This window comes from Aulonocara sp. 'chitande type north' Nkhata Bay, linkage group LG4 (genome assembly GCF_057382095.1).
Source record: "Aulonocara sp. 'chitande type north' Nkhata Bay isolate Kocher_YH1m ecotype deep benthic linkage group LG4, A_spYH_male_GT1.1, whole genome shotgun sequence".
Taxonomy (NCBI): Eukaryota; Metazoa; Chordata; class Actinopteri; order Cichliformes; family Cichlidae; genus Aulonocara; species Aulonocara sp. 'chitande type north' Nkhata Bay.
This window is the reverse complement of record NC_141347.1, coordinates 13,654,806-13,671,595: the sequence shown is the minus strand read 5'-3', so window position 1 is coordinate 13,671,595 and position 16,790 is coordinate 13,654,806. Positions and strand designations below refer to the sequence as shown.

General features: G+C 39.6%; 1 protein-coding gene across 3 annotated transcripts; it reads right to left on the bottom strand.

Moving 5' to 3' along the window:
* Positions 1-6,837: 6,837 nt before the first annotated feature.
* LOC147332157 (major histocompatibility complex class I-related protein 1-like) lies at positions 6,838-15,305 on the bottom strand. 3 transcript variants are annotated; one of them, XM_086288583.1, is made up of 6 exons: positions 11,657-13,428; positions 10,769-11,041; positions 9,606-9,926; positions 8,357-8,440; positions 8,156-8,173; positions 6,838-8,028 (listed from the first exon to the last, which is right to left on the bottom strand). In XM_086288583.1, exons 1-6 carry the CDS (start codon positions 11,982-11,984, stop codon positions 7,961-7,963), a joined length of 1,092 nt encoding a protein of 363 aa, XP_086144709.1. In that variant the 5' UTR covers positions 11,985-13,428; the 3' UTR covers positions 6,838-7,960. The 3 variants fall into 3 exon arrangements, with proteins under 3 accessions (XP_086144709.1, XP_086144708.1, XP_086144707.1); XM_086288582.1 differs by lacking the exons at positions 6,838-8,028; positions 8,156-8,173; positions 8,357-8,440 and adding an exon at positions 14,673-15,305 and having other exon boundaries at positions 8,906-9,926; positions 11,657-11,926; XM_086288581.1 differs by lacking the exons at positions 6,838-8,028; positions 8,156-8,173; positions 8,357-8,440 and having other exon boundaries at positions 8,906-9,926.
* Positions 15,306-16,790: the final 1,485 nt, after the last annotated feature.

Here is a 16,790-nt window from a genome sequence, read left to right as displayed (position 1 = left end):
AGGTTTTAGGAATATCACCAACTACAAGCCTAAAACCCCCCACTCCACTGATGACTTGCTCTTGGCCAACACCCTTAACGACTTTTACTGCCGTTTTGACGAGCCATCAGGCAGCCTTCACACCTCCAACGGCCCCAACAATAGAGGCACTTTGGACACTAATTCCCCCACCTCTCCCCCCTCCATAGAGCCATCACCACCTTCAAACTGTTCACCTACAACACCCCCCTCCTCACCCCACACAAAAGAGGATTTCACACCACTTCCTCCCACCACAACTCTTCATATTCATGAAGCAGATGTGAGGAAGCAGTTTAAGAGTCTGAATGCTCGAAAAGCTCCCGGCCCAGACGGTGTGTCTCCTGCCACCCTCAGACACTGTGCAAACGAGCTGGCCCCAGTGTTTTCTGGCATTTTCAACTCCTCACTGCAGGCATGTCATGTGCCTGCCTGCTTCAAGTCCTCTACCATAATCCCTGTCCCCAAGAAACCTAGGATCACTGGACTAAATGACTACAGACCCGTGGCTCTGACATCTGTGGTCATGAAGTCATTTGAGCGCCTAGTTCTCTCCCATCTCAAGACCCTCACGGCCCCCCTCCTGGACCCCCTGCAGTTTGCATACAGAGCCAACAGGTCTGTAGACGACGCCATCAACATGGCCCTACACTTCATCCTGCAGCATCTGGACTCCCCAGGAACCTACGCCAGGATCCTGTTTGTGGACTTCAGCTCTGCCTTCAACACCATCCTTCCAGACCATCTCTGAGGCAAGCTTTCCCAGATGAATGTGCCTGATCCCATCTGCCGGTGGATCACTGACTTCCTGACGGACAGGAAGCAGCATGTGAGGCTGGGAAAGAATGTCTCGGACTCTCGGACCATCAGCACCGGCTCCCCTCAGGGCTGTGTTCTTTCTCCTCTGCTCTTCTCCATGTACACCAACTGCTGCACCTCCACCCACCAGTCTGTCAAGCTAATCAAGTTTGCAGATGACACCACCGTTATTGGGCTCATCTCGGACGGGGATGAGTCTGACAGGAGGGAGGTTGAACGTCTGGTGTCCTGGTGCAGCCACAACAACCTGGTGCTGAATGCCCAGAAGACAGTGGAGATTATTGTGGACTTCAGGAAGCACACAGCCCCACTCCCCCCCATCATCCTGACTGACACCCCCATCACCTCTGTGGACTCATTCCGCTTCCTGGGTACCACCATCACTCAGGACCTGAAGTGGGAGCACACCATCACCTCCGTCATCAAGAAAGCCCAGCAGAGGATGTACTTCCTGAGGCAGCTGAAGAAATTCAACCTGCCAACACGGACGATGATGCAATTCTACACCGCAATCATCGAGTCCATCCTCACCTCCTCCATCACCGTGTGGTACGCTGGAGCCACTATCAGGGACAAACAGAGACTGCAGCGTGTTGTGCGCTCTGCTGAGAAGGTGATTGGCTGCAGACTCCCATCTCTGCAGGACCTGTACACCTCCAGGACATTGCGGCGTGCAGCTCGGATCTCAGCTGACCCTTCTCACCCTGGATACAGTCTGTTTGACCTGCTCCCCTCAGGCAGGAGGCTCCGGTCCATTCGCACCAGAACCTCTCGCCATAAGAACAGTTTCTTCCCCTCTGCTGTTGGACACATGAACAATAAACGTACGACTGTTCCCACCACTAACACATGACCCTACGCTGTGTTCACTGCATCATTCCATGTTTTGGCACTGATCACCACCTGCACTCATGTATATATCTTTCTACGTAGCACTTTTAATTCTTATTCTCATGTATATCTCATGCATATATCTTTCTACGTAGCACTTTTAATTCTTATTCTTACTTTTATTTTTTCATGTCTATTTAAGCGCAATTTATGACAGTATGTTTGCACTGAAGCACCGCAGCAATTTCCTAATGTTGTAAACCTGCTCAACATTTGGCAATAAAACCCTTTCTGATTCTGATTCTGATTCTGAATAGTTTGATTTGAAGTTGCTCTTTTGAGTCCTCTCTATTGACTCTGACATCCTGCTGTTAACACTTTCATGGTATTGCTTTGTTTGCTTTAAACAAACCTCACAGGGTGGTAGAATATGTCTGCGGTGCAGAGGTCCTTGGATCGCCTCTCTGTTGTCTTTGTTGACAGCAATGAAGGTGGTGAAAGAACTGCTCACTCCTGATTGGACACTGAGCTGCACCACCTTCTCCTTCACTCCTCCATCTTGCTGTCCTCTGAGCTCTCTCTCCTTCATCTCCAGGGAACGAATCAGAGTGCGAGCACCCAACCTGTGGACTGTTAATCTGCAGACAAGGAAGAAAACATTTACAGTTCTAATGTTTCCTATTTTTGCTACATTAGTACATCACTGACTTTTCTGTTTTTCTGTGCTGAGGGTGCATTCTTTTTATATTAGAATTAGTAGAGTTACAGAGGGTATATAGAGTGTGAACATAAAATAAGAGCTTGATTAGGCTGTAGAAACGGATGAAAATCCAGTAAAGTGAAGAGTGTGTGTGTGTGTGTGTGTGTGTGTGTGTGTCTTATACACCGAGCTGTTTTTTCAGTACTAATAAGAAAATTCTGTTTCATGTTCTTATTATTCCAGAAACTGTCTTCTAAACTTCAATTAAAAATGTCAAAAGTGCTTTAAAGTACAATGAAAGTAAAAGCTGCTCAAGGTCAGGTTACTGCTGTTAGAGATAAAATATTTTTCTTACCTGCAAATAAACTACGACAGAAGATAAGCAGCAAACACAACTTCATCGTTTCTCTATCTTTAAGGTCATAACTATTATTCCTTTTCTTTACAGAAATGTGAATCAACAAGTCGTCGTCCACCGACAGTAAGTGACCAACCCGTGTCCCTCCCCCTGTTCCTCCAGTTTCTCCAGTTAGCACGCTTGTAACCATGGAAACACTTAAATCTGCAGTTCTTACATACAAAACCTTTTTTTTTTAAATTGCAGTAATAATAAGAAACCATAGAAAGTCTTGTGAAACTATGCAAACTACTGAATGATTTAACATTGCGTTGTTTCAAAGTTTTCATCAGTGTTGCCTAAATTGAAAATTGGCGCAGTTTATGTCTGCAGGGGTCTGCAGAGATGTTTTCTATCTGTTTCCTTACCCTGGACCTGTACAGACGTGCAAAGTACAGACTGGATAACGGCAGTGTAAAACAAATAACCAGCAGGTCCTGCAGATGAACTTGTTGAGCTGCCACAGGAAGTAGGAAGGTTGAATATTATTTTTGTTTGTGGCTTATTGGCCAATATATGATCGCTGAATAGTCTTGTTAAGCAGACTGGACAACAGCGACGCCTTGTGGCAAAGACCCAGAAGGTTCATTCAGTCAATCTGAAAGTAGCTTTTTTAGTGGGAGAAACTTTTCGTAACTCATTAAAGTGACTTCCTCAGCCTTGCCTGGATGATGAACCATGCACCAAGACTTGTGGCAAAGAGTTTAATTACGGTAACATGAGCAGCTCCCTGACATTCATCTCTAGCTTTATTGTCAGGAATCTAAGACCACGATACAATTAAAAGAAAATAGGAATGAATTAAGTTTTTTATTTTTTATTTTTTAGGTTTTTAAAGTAGAGCCTCATCTGGAAGGTCCCATCATTGTTGGGGAGGATCTCTCCATTATCCACGCTTTCATGAAGCTCCTCTCCATCTTTCCTCCAGAACACCTTGGCTCTTTAAGGATAGAAACCTGCAGCGTGGCAGCTGACTGGAGAGGAGGAAGTCTTCTGGAGGAGAGACACTGAGGGAAGAACAACAGAGAGAAAGGAAAAAAGCGACAAATGTTAGATTCTGAATTGTACTCTATCTTAGAAAAAGGAAGCCATATGAATTTCGCCGCTTACTACATCAGATTATGTGATTATACCTGCTGTCTCCAGAAAGCTCCTCCCATAGTGGAAATGCTTCTTTAAAAACCTAGGGCATAAATGGCTTGAAGAGCTTTTATTATGTTCAAATCGGGCATGTTCCATATTCCATCTTAGTTTGGTGATGACAGCCTGTGGTTTTTGGAGTGATATGCAGTGATCTGCAGGTCAAACACTATAAAGTCTTCTTCATCATAACCATACTGATTGTATCCATCAATTAGTCTCATCACTCCATTTACAACCACTCATCCTTTGCAAAATATGAACATCTGAAAAAAAAAATAAAGCCACAAAAGCTGCAATAAACCAGTAAGATGTCAGCAGAGGCCATAGCTAACATCATATCTGCAGACACAAAAATAGAGGCTCTACACCCACTGCACTGTTACAGGAACAAAACCAAACTACCAATTTGCGGGTGGAGTGAAAGGCTGATATTTTAAAGAACTTTTACTCTCTGGATTCTTTTGTTTTATTTCAGCAGTGTGGTAGGTTGACCATGACATTTCAGGGCTGCATACATGTCCTGCTAACACCGGGGATAGCCTTTAACAATAAAAAAGAGAATTAAATGAAGCTTATGCCAAATTTTAGTAAGTATGTGAGTGCATACAATCACTATGATAAATTGTAAATGGACTGATTCTTATATAGCGCTTTTCTTTTCTCCCGGAGCAGTCAAAGCGCTTAAGTCGTCTGCCTGCTTTCCCAGGTGTTTAACTCCTTCTCTATTCTTTACATCTTTTCCACTTTACCACACTGTAAAACTCAATGCCAACATCAGCACTGTAGTAAAATAATTTTCATGCCCATCTTCTTCAAGCCAATCAGTCTCCACTCAGCATAGTTTAAATCACACTACTTACCTTTGATCCTCCCTTGCATTCACTTGCATACACCAAGAAAACAAAGGAAGTGATCATGGACTTCCGCAAAACAAGAACTGATCCCCCTCTCCTATCCATAAAAGGTACTATGTGGAGAGGGTGTCCTCCTTTAAGTTCCTCGGCACCCACATATCCGAGGACCTATCCTGGTCCACAGACACATCAGCCCTAGTAAAGAAAGCCCAGCAGCGCCTCCATTTCTTGAGGGTTCTGAGATGGAACAGGCTGCAGACTGAACTCCTAGTGTCCTTCTACCGTGCCACTATCAAGAGTGTGCTGGTGCACGCCATCCCTGTGTGGTACGCTGGTTGCACAACAGCTGACAAGAAGAGACTACAGAGGGTCATCAGAACTGCAGAGAAGGTGACTGGCTGTCCACTCCCCTCCCTGGACTTAATTGCCAGCTCAAGATGTCTCTCCAGAGCCAGGGCAATTATAAAGGACCACCTCCATCCTAACCACCACCTCTTCAACATCCTGCCCTCTGGAAAAAGGCTCAGATCCATCAGGTGCAAAACCAACAGACTAAAGAACAGCTTCTTCCCGAGGGCTGTCAGAACTCTTAATGCAAACTAAGAGTGTGTAAAGACTTCCCCAACACATCCACCCTGACACTGCTGTTGATCATCTATGTGCAACATCTCAGTCTTTCCATGTTCTGTGCAATAATTTTGGCTCATGTGCAATTATTTTGGTCCCAGTCTGTTTCAATGTTTCCTACACATACACCATGTATATAGTTCCACTCACATATGTATACATATACACTGTTTTTTATTTTATTCTATTTATTTATTTAATTCTTTATTTATTTTCCGCCTTCGTTGTATATTGGTTTCTCTTCTTCTTACTTTAGCACCTTTGTGGTTCAGCTACCCAATTTCGCTGTGCAAGAAACTGCACAATGACAATAAAAAGCTCTAAGTCTAAGTCTCTATTCTGCCTTAATTTCTGGCATAGCTTCGATTTCATTCAGCTGTGATAGACCATCAGAGTCTAACAGCCAAGCAGCTTACAAGGACATGAACTGCTGCACATAACAAGGCTGATTTACATCGTGGAGCCCTGGTCTCAAAAACTGGCATAGATGTAACTCTGTCTGTAAGCTGGATTTAAGTGCTTCAAGTTTTACCAACATGTTTAGTGGCATCTTCTGTTAATACGGAACATGACGTCATGTGGTTGGTTGGTTGCGGCTAATTGATTTACATTCATTTATGTTGGCTAACCAGTGGGCGACCTTGCCATGCACCTATAAGGAATGTGGCACATCACGAACCAAAGCACCATCATGAATTGTCTGAAAATCACAACCATTTCTTTGGCCACCATGAGGTGGGGGATTTAGAGACTGGGCACCCAGCAACAATCTGGTACTTGTCCTGCAGACTGCTAAAGTACAATAAACACTCTGTAGGGTCAGCTTATGGAAAGCACCTCATCCTGATGGTGTACTGGGATGAGTACAGCAAGACTGCACCATGGAAGTAGAGAGGTCTTCACAAGCATCTTTAACACATCTTTGTCACATTGCTCTGTTCCCGCCTGTTTAAAAATATCTTTAATATGCCATTACCTAGGGTGACCAACTGTCTTCTTTTCATTTTTCACGTTCTGTCCAGGGCGTCCAGGGGGATTTTCAAGATTGATAAAAATGTCAGTGATTTCCTATATTCCGACAGAGGACCCATGTGTGTGACATCATCCCTGAACTGCTGCTTTGCGAGTTGTTCTGCGCTCACAGACGGGACAGACAGCAACGTGCCTAATGATGTTTAAAAGATCCCAAAGCGTAAGTGCATCTTTTCAGATGAACTGCAAAAGAAGTTTCCCTCGTACCAACCTGGTAATTTTTCTTTACCAACTTTGAGGAATCACCAGTCGAGACACTTTTTTAAAGATTATTATTTATTAAAGCATTGAATAATTAAAAAGTATCATGGATCTCTTCTGTTCAGAAAACCACAGATACAGCTAACTTCCCAGAAGTGAGTACTCAAGCTTAGAGGTACAGCTGCTACTCTGTTACATGTGTACTAGATGTTTTTCTCTATTCTTTCATCCTTCACCCAATAACTTGTTGTTTTAGTGACCATGAGAGCAACCGTGGCTGAGATACCTGACGATGTTTATGTCTCACATGGTACCGATGACCCACCTTATCATAGTACTTAGTGTCCCTTTACTTTGAAACTTCTACACTGTCACCATTTCTAACAAAACACTGTGTAGACATCTAAATTCTTAAGCTCTTATTTGCTATAATACTTAACACATGAAAAAATCCGATTTGAGCTGACCTCGTTGTTCTCTTTCCCCCTCACCCCTTTATTAAAAGCTATTTCCTTACAATTGACACATACTTAGCATAATTCACTCGATTTAGCATTATTTCAACAGGATTTCTTATTTTAAACAAAAATACATTGTTTTCCTCCATCATTCTATTCTTTACACTCACATACAGCGTTTAAGGTGACATCTGCACAGAAAGAGTGCAGATGTGACATTGTGCAGTACACACACAGAGAAAGTCTGGGTTGAAAGGTTATTAGAATTATTTCATTGTAGTGATAATTTTCTTGTTCGACTTTATTAATTCTTGATTATATTTTGATTACGTTTCTGATGTGATTAGAGCAGAAATAACTATCAGCAAAAACACTTACATATAACTCTACATATACCCCCAAAGGCTGGATTTCAGGCCTTTTGCTTAATTTCTGACTGCATCACGGCTGAGGAATCTCATTCTTCTTTACATTATTTTACCGAATGTTATTTTAACACATTCAAAATAACCTACAAAATAAAAAAAGATTCTTAAAAAACGGTGTGAACAAACGTGTGTCTACTCGTTTTTTCTCAATCAACGACACCCCCACCAAGGAACACGTCTGTCCAGCATTATCCCCCACCACCTGATCATCAGGATAAATACACCATACAAATTATATATACATTATATCATTAATAGCTATAGCAGTGCTATAGGAAATATGATATGATAAAATATTAAAATGCATTTTACCTGAGTTATTACAAGTTAACTTGAATTTAAAACAATAACAAAGGAAAAAAAGATTTTGTGTAAAAAGTCATGTTTACATAAAACAAAACTGAAATAGACAATCTTCTCAGTTCTTGTTTGTTCAGTGTTAACTGCAGGTGTCAACACTGTGTAGACTCCTCTGTCTGTCTGTGTGGTCTTTCGGAGAGTTCTATCGTGTTGTGAGGAGCTGTTACATCCAAAAGTCCAAATAATAATAACAATAAAGTTAACAATAAATAAAATTAGCACAATATTAATCAAATAATTTAAATCCAGGGTGAGAATACCAGATTAGAGGGGGATAGTGTACTTACAAGAGGAAGGGCATCTGCCTAAAATAAATTAAATAAATCAATAAAATTCATTTTGGACAGTTTTAAATGCCTAACAATCAAACCTTCTCTTACAAAAATCAGAAGTAACAATGTTTAACATGTAGACTATTATATTGCAGAGATAATGAAATTAAGCATTTATGTCTCTACTGACTGGTAAATAAACTTTAAATCTCTTACCTTCTTTCATTTTGTGAATGGCAATTACAGTGACAGCAACAATGATGACAACAAGAACAACCGCTGCAGCAATGATGAGGATTTCTGCTCAGTGACAACAAACAAGATAAAATGTACTGATAAATAAGATGGAATAAAACTGCATCCAATTATTGAAAATATTTTTTTTGACAATTTGTTTGATCATGAAGCCACACACTCAACCTGATGAAAGAAATCTAATTTAAATTGTTCCCTTTCGAGGTCACCACAGCGGATCATCTGCCTCCTTCTCAGCCTGTACCTAACATCCTCCTCTGCTATCGTCTCCAAACCAAACATTGTAGCAGGTCTCACTGCTGCACTGGCCTTTGCTTTGAAATCATTGACCCCAAGTGTTTTACTACATCTGCTCCTTGCATCACAGCTTCACTGTCTGCACCGTCTTGAGCCAACTTTCTCTAGAATTCCTTTTTTTTCTTCTAACTAATATCCAAATCTGTGGGCCGTACACACTGACAACATTGAGCATTACCTCTTTGAGTTCCAGCTTCAAGCTCATGATCCTGTCTGATACTGTTCAGCTCCAGAACACTCTTCACATGCTCTTCTTTCTAGATTACTCAGTTTCTCTTCCCAAATGCACCATGATAGAACAGTTTGAATAAACCTGGCACTGCTTCCCTCCCACCTGTTCACTTTACACAAAGTACCTACATTCTCTCTGTTATATCAGCCAGCTTTCTCCCATAATCTCTATATTTAAAATCCCACTCATGATGATGATGATGATCCCATGCATTCTTTAGTGTGAATACTTTTTTGATAACATATGTCACATATTGGATTTAAATATGATATGATATCTATGTCAACTCGACTGATGTAACCACAAATGCAGCAATATACAGTGCTTAACAGACACACCATAATTCATGTCACTGAATTTTTAACCCATTTACATGAGCTGTTTTTCACCAAACAAAATGCTCCTAAATGGGCCACAAATAAACAACCAAGGCTTTCATAGACTGCAGATGCTGAATTTGAAACATAGAAGTACTAAACTAATTTCAGCTTGATGGTTTTCTTGAGAATATTAATTTCAGTTTTGTTGAAGTGCTGGAAATTTTTTTTTTTTTTAGGATCTCCATCAGTAATTCCCATAGTAACAGCAACTCTTCTTGGGATCCGATAAAACATTTAAGCGTAACATTAAACATGATCCACAATAACAGCAAACAAAATAACTCAAATCTGTTTGTCTTACTTTGATCATGTCTAATTTTGTTTTTTCGCCAGTTGACGGTTTTATTCAGGTTGGTAATGATGCTGTCCTCAGCGTTAGAAAACTGAAACACACACTCATATCTTTTCCACTCCTCAGGTGTGACTGATGAAACATTCAGGCCAACACTCATCTGGAAGGTCCCATCATTGTTGGGCAGGATCTCTCCAGGATCCACACCTTCATGGATCTCCACTCCATCTTTCCTCCAGAACATCAAGGCCCTTTGAGGGTAGAAACCTGTAGCGTGGCAGCTGACTGGAGAGGAGGGAGTCTTCCAGAGGAGAAAAATAGAAGGAAGAACTGGAGAGAGGGAATGTGGGAAAGAGAAGGTGTGAGAATCGGTGAAAGAAGCAAAGCAGTATACATCAAAGAAGAAGTAAATGTAGTACACTTGTTTGATGAAAAATGTTAATCAAGAAAGACTGTAATAGTAATAAAAAAAGTAATAATTTAAAATGGAACAAGCAATTTGAGCAAAAGTTTCACTTTTTGTCCCTCTGTTTTCTGTGCACAGGTACCTGCCTAACTGTGAGTGTGAGATCTGTACATATTGGATGCCTGGAAACCCTTCCTCCCTTGATCCCCTCAATTCCAATAATACTTTTTGTATTTAGTTTGGACCACTGTAAATAAACACACTAAAGTGAAATTTTCCAAGTCTGTGTCTGGGTCCATTAGCCTTGACACTGATGACTGAGGGACTATTTCATGTTATTTAGATTTTGTTTTATTTGTTTGCACACATATGTGTGTACATGCATACATGTAAATGAAGGTATGTGTGTATATTAAGGGTATACATGAACTCAAGGTAGTGACTGAAAGAGTGTTATAGTGGCTGGAAAATTGTACCTAAGGGGGGAGGAATTTAGTAAGTATGGGGTCAGAGTAGACCTGCTACTCCCTGGTTTAGACTGCTGCCCCCATAATCTGGACCAGAATAAGAGGCAGAAAATGAATCGGCGGATTAATTTTGATAATTTATTTTCCTTGTGTGTCATTTACTTCCCAGTTTTCACCACTAATTTTCATTTTGATCTGCATAAAACAACACGTTAACACACGTTGCCGTTTTTTTTTTTTTTTTAAAGATCATTAATAGAAAGATAAAGGATGTAGTTTACACACTCATGTGATTCTACCTTTTCTCAGCAGGGTGCTGTTCCCATTTTTCAAATATTTCTTCAGCCAATCAGGACAAGTCTGAGTGAGGAAGATTGTTTCTGCTGAGTTTCCATTAGCATTCCAGTCCTGTTCGATAATGTCAGCTTCTGGTTTCAGTGCAATCCATTTCATTGTTTTAAGATCAAATTCAAGAAGGTTCTCTGCATTATAACCATACTGTATCACACCATTCACCTCTCCAGTGTTTTCATCCCATTCACAGCCTTCCATCATCTGTAAAGTGTTGACAACTGAAAAGTGAATTAGAAATTAATTAAAATGAATAATGTTAATACTGTGAGGCACTGCTATTCTATCTTTGTTGTGTTCTTCCTGTGATTTAACTGATCTGACAACATTATATTGGAAAACAGGCGCAATTCATGATTAAAAGAAAAAGATGAAGGACAAGAGGAAAAAAAACAATTCAACCATCTAGGGTATCCGTAAGAACCAGAAAAATAATTACAGGCAGTTTGAAGGCACTAATAATTAATGCAATTAATGTAAGGCAACTATTTAGAACAATGTGTACATGTATTCTTTTGTCTCCAAAAGTTGATTCTGTTCATCTGAACGTAGCATTTTCAGTGGGAGAAACGTTTTGTCACTCATCCAAGTGACTTCTTCAGTCTCAGCTGCAGGTTTCCCTTTTCTTATAAATGGTCCAGATGAACAGAATCAACTTTTGGAGATTTACTTACCTGGATGATTGTGAATGCAACAAGATATTCTTTTGTCATGCAGTTTGAAGCATGTTCACATTAGTAAAATTTCTGGTCACAATCAAGATGCACAAAATTACAATTTAAAATCTAGAGACTAACAACATGATGTGACATAAAGTATAAGAGAAAATACTACACCTTCACTTTGGCTGGCCAGCTGCTGCCACTTTGAAATCCACTTTCTGAAGACGTATGGCAGTATCGCAAAGCAAAGTTCATTGTACGAATCCAACTGAGCCTTGTCATTATATAATGGTTTTTGGACCCAGTCTTGTCTTGTTTCCAATATCTTTTTGCTGCTGTCACAGTAACCAAACTCAGTGCGTTTAACCTCTGCAACTGCCATAAACTCTGGGATGTTTCGGACTTCAGAGGATTCAGTAATAAAATACACCAGTGAGTGTTTCACTGTGGGAAACAAACATTGATAACGTGATACATTAAATAAGAAAAACAATATAGACATTATTAGAAATATGAGTCATTCATTGTGATTCAGCTTGAACTTTTTTAAATGTAAGCTGCATGCGTTATATGCTGCAGAACGTTGGTTATAAACATTGTTAGATAGAATTTTTTGAGATCCTAATAAATATTTAAGATCAAAAGATGAAATGCAATTTCACCAGCTGTTCATAATCCTGGACCTATTCACATTTTTTCCCCCTAACTGTGGGTGTTTTATCTGATCCACATGGTGGCAGTGTAATTAATAATTTCAGAAAAAAAAATCCTGACAGACAGAAACACACGCATAAATAAATAAATAAATAAATAAATAAATAAATAATTAATTCAACTTTGTCACAATCAGTGGGGCTGACTGTGTGTAGAGTCAAAGGTGGACCCAAATGCAGATGAAACAAAACGTGACTTGAATAACTAAACACGAGCCGTTTATTGAGGCTGGCAAATGAACTGCACACAAAAGGCAAAAGGCAGTGCTAACAATAAACTAAACTGGGTGAGCTAAATTAAATAAAAAGCGACAACAGGAACATGGACCTGACATAAGAAAACTTGACATGAACTCTTGGCCTAGAAACCAAGCAGACGATCTGACAATGACACACTGAAAACAGAGGACTACACAGGAGGTGATTAGGGGACGTGGGAACACATGGGGGAACAGCTGACTGACATGAGGGTAATGACAGGACAGGGGAAGTGAAACTAAATACAATGAGCAAAGAACACACGACTCCTTCAAAATAAAACAGGAAACATGAGACGCAGACATGACAAAACAAACTTGATAACATAAGACACGCAGCATAAAACACAAAGGGTGAGGGGAAACTTAAATACAGGGGAAGAAAACACAAGGAGTCTAATAACCAAATGAACTTCGCTAATCTAATGAACTTAAACATAAACAGCATCCAAATACTGTAAACTAAACCTAAAACGCTGGGTCAACATACCCAGGAACATGACAAACGTAGAATAAATATTCTATTAAAAATAAAGTTCTACTAAAAATAGTTCCTTAGTTCCAATAGTTCCAAATTTATATACTCATAATGAGTTTTTTTAGAGGCAATGAGTTTGCATATTTCTTTTTCTTTATTTCTTTTTCTTTATTTCTATTCTTTTAATATCAATTTTATAAAAATTAATAATGTAACAGCATGATAATATTTTTTCATCCTCCTGTTAGCATGAATTACATATTTGTGTGCATATTTGTACTTTGGTGTTCTGTGGCAGCTGCAGAGATTAGGAATTATCATAGCCAAGAGTTACTTTGTATTTTTTCTTGCTTTTCCCTTTAATGCTGATGGACATGATAACCAGATGCCAGGGCTGTTTAGGGGAAATTCCAGGTTCATCTTTGCTTCCTTTTTCCTAACTTAAAGAGCCACCCCTGGTGACCATCGCCCGATTCTCCTGTCTCATTAAAACCAGGACCATCACAGGTGACCCCCTTGCACCCTGCCCACCACCTGTCCCACACCCCCAGACTCACAAACAGCTTCTTCCTCTGGGCTATTCAGACTATTAACGAACACAACCTTTACTACTTAAGTAAGCTTTACTTAGTTTTTTAGAAGCAACAGGTTTGCATATTTCTTTTTAGTTCTGAGAACTACTTAGCTTTTACAGTGCACTTTACATCATTTAAAAAACTATGTTGCTATATTCTTTAACATTTTCACTAAAGCTTCTGCTAAACACTTTTGAGACAGAGTCTTTGGATTTGCTAAACTGCAAATGATGAAGAATCATCTGTTTAACAGAAATATGTATCAGGAAACTATTTCACGTGTATTAAAAGCATTCTGCCTAAATCTTGTGGGAGTGTAGGAGTCTAGCAGTGTAAATAAACCATGTTTAAAATATATGTTTTTTATACTACATACCAACCCTTTTCTACTACATCACTAATGGACAGTGCAGAAGAGTTGTAGTGCAAATCAAATTCAATTGTTAATCACTGGCTGATAAAACATGCATTTGTGTTATCCAATTTTTTAATCCTAATTATTTCAGAAAATCAGAGCTAAAATGTTTTGGCTCTCCCAATAAAATAAAGCAAAAGTAAAACCACTGCTCGAGGTCAGATTATATTTCTGTTAGAGCTTGAATGTTTGAATGCATTTCTTAGTTGCACTAAGAAAAGACGCCATGGCAGAAAAGACGCAATAAAAATAAGGTATCTTTTCTTTATCTTTAATGTTAACTATTGTTGTTCTAACATTTGAAAAAATCTTCAGGGCTGGCAGTACTTAGTTTAAACGCTTATCTATTGTTGCATCTGTTCCTGCTTTCACCCACTGAAGCATGAAGTGCTTCACTTGCCTGCTTGCCAATACCTGCCTATGTCCAATACAATGTGCCAAATTCTTTGACTGTAACACAAAGAACCTGACACGCAAACTCGAATGTAACAAGTTCAGAGTGAGTCCCAGCATGTATGTATTGTAGCTGGGATGTTTGCTACATCAGTAGATATTGTGATTTTTACCTTCAAGGAGTGCAGAATAAATATCATTTATACAACTGTTTGACTAGCTCTGATGTCGGAGTGCAAGTGAGTTTTTTTGTTTGTTTTTTTTAAAGTTGTGCTAAATCCCTATATACATGTCAAAGTTAGCATACTTTACTAAAAAATAATTTGCTCCAGTAAAAGGATTTTGGTTCATGATCTTACCTGCAGAAGCAATGTGACAGCTAAGGAGCAGCAGCATTAGCTTCATCGTCATATTTAGAAAGATGGAGTTGAAGTGAAGACCTGAGAGAAGAGTTGTGTGGTTTTACAGGTTTGTTAAGGTTTGTTTCCCGGTGCAAGTTTAGTTCACACTATCAGTATATGAGGTGTGCTTAACCTCAGCTGACACTCAGCATACTTGAACAAGGGTTTAATTGATATTATTATTATTATTATTATTATTATTATTATTATTGAAAAGGCATTTCTTTTGTGTCCCAAAAAACAATATAAGCATTTATCTATATGTTACCTGTTCCTGCCTGTTTCCTGGAAAATAAAGATGCATCTTCTGATGCATGCATCCATCAGAAAATGATCCAAGATTTTCTCCTAATAATATTAATACATCTGTCAAGTTCCTTACAGCTTATGCCATTTAAGACTGCCATTGTTTCATGGGGATAACATAAGTAACATATTTTTTATATACATCTTTCTAGACAAAAGATCACAAAGTGCTTCAAAAAGAGATAACAAGATATAAAACAAAAAAAGACAAAAAGTTAACGAAATGTAATTCTAAAAAGATGTGTTTTTAGTTGTTTCTTGAAAGAGACTGATAGGTTTGTAGCATAAACCTATTCGCTGGAACGTTAAGACAATATAATTACACTGCAAGCAAGACACAAGTAGGCAAACTTCTTCATGGTACTCGTGCACGGGAGAGAACCGGACAGGCACCGTTCCTTCGCTTGACCCCAGTAGCTCTCGTCCGTTCTCCCATACACTGTCCTTTTATTGAGGTTACATGAATATAGGTTCATTAACATACGACGTCTACATACAAACAAAGAGTACCTTGCCTGTGTGTGTGTGTGTGTGTGTGTGTGTGTGTGTGTGTGTGTGGGGACTGCTGATCAAAGGGTCAAACATCCTTGGTCAGGAAGAGGGTAGCCTCCCCCTCACCCTAGATGGTTCATCCTAGATAACACGGTGAGGAAGTCCTGCAGTTCATCTAAACAAAGAGCACTTAGACTAGAACAGACGTAGCTACGTTAATCCTACCATAAAACAATAAGACACGGTATGACCTCTCATGCTCCCAAAGTGCTGTCTAATACACACAAAGTTTGCAGACTATCAAGGATCAAAACCTCTACCAATCTACAACTAATTACAAAACTCTAAGCATATATAAGTAAATATTTCTAAGCATAAATGACAATCAACAATACAAATCTAACAGAGACTACTGAGCCCACAGATCTTAACCTCAGTGGGAGAGAGTTCCACAGTCTGGGAGCCACAGTGGCAAAAGATCTGTGTCCCTTAGTTCCCAGCCTTGTATGCTGTATGACAAGTAGGCCCTGATCACATGACCTCGAGGACCTGCTAGGGACATAGTGCTGTAGAAGTTCAGTGGCGTAAGCTGGTGCGTGTCCATGAAGAGCTCTAAAAGTCAGAATCAAATCCCTATATACATGTCAAAGTTAGCATACTTTACTAAAAAATAATTTGCTCCAGTAAAATGATTGTGGATCATGATCTTACCTGCAGAAGCAATGTGACAGCAAAGTTGGGCTAAATCCATTGTTAAGGTTTGTTTCCTGGTGCAAGTCTAGTTTACATTCTCGGTATATGAGGTGTGTTTAACTTCAGCATATTAGAGCAATTATTATTAATTATTAATCATTACATTTTTTTAAATTAAAAAGGCATTTCTGTTATGTTGTTACGGTCGCTGACCTTTAGTGGCTCTCCCTCTGTGAGAGAGTTTTTTTTCTCCTTTCCTGTGTTACAGGTCTGCCTCATGAGCCACAGCTGAGGTGTGTTGCAGCTTGTCAGCCACGGCATATAGTCTGCCATCCTAAACTGCCACGCCCCTGCCACTTCCCCCATTTTGCCAGAGCTGTGAGCTACAGTGCTTTGGGCAGCAAACTTTAGTGTGTGTGAATTTAAACTCTGTGTAACTTTGGCTTTCTTTCTTTTATTGTGAGCAAAGGTGTGCCTTTACAGTGGTAATTAGTTCATCACAGTGGAAGCAGGTAGGGGTTCTCCTGTTTTTGGCTCGACAGGGAGCTCAGCCACTGTGTTTTGTTTTCGGCTAGAGAGTTCTTG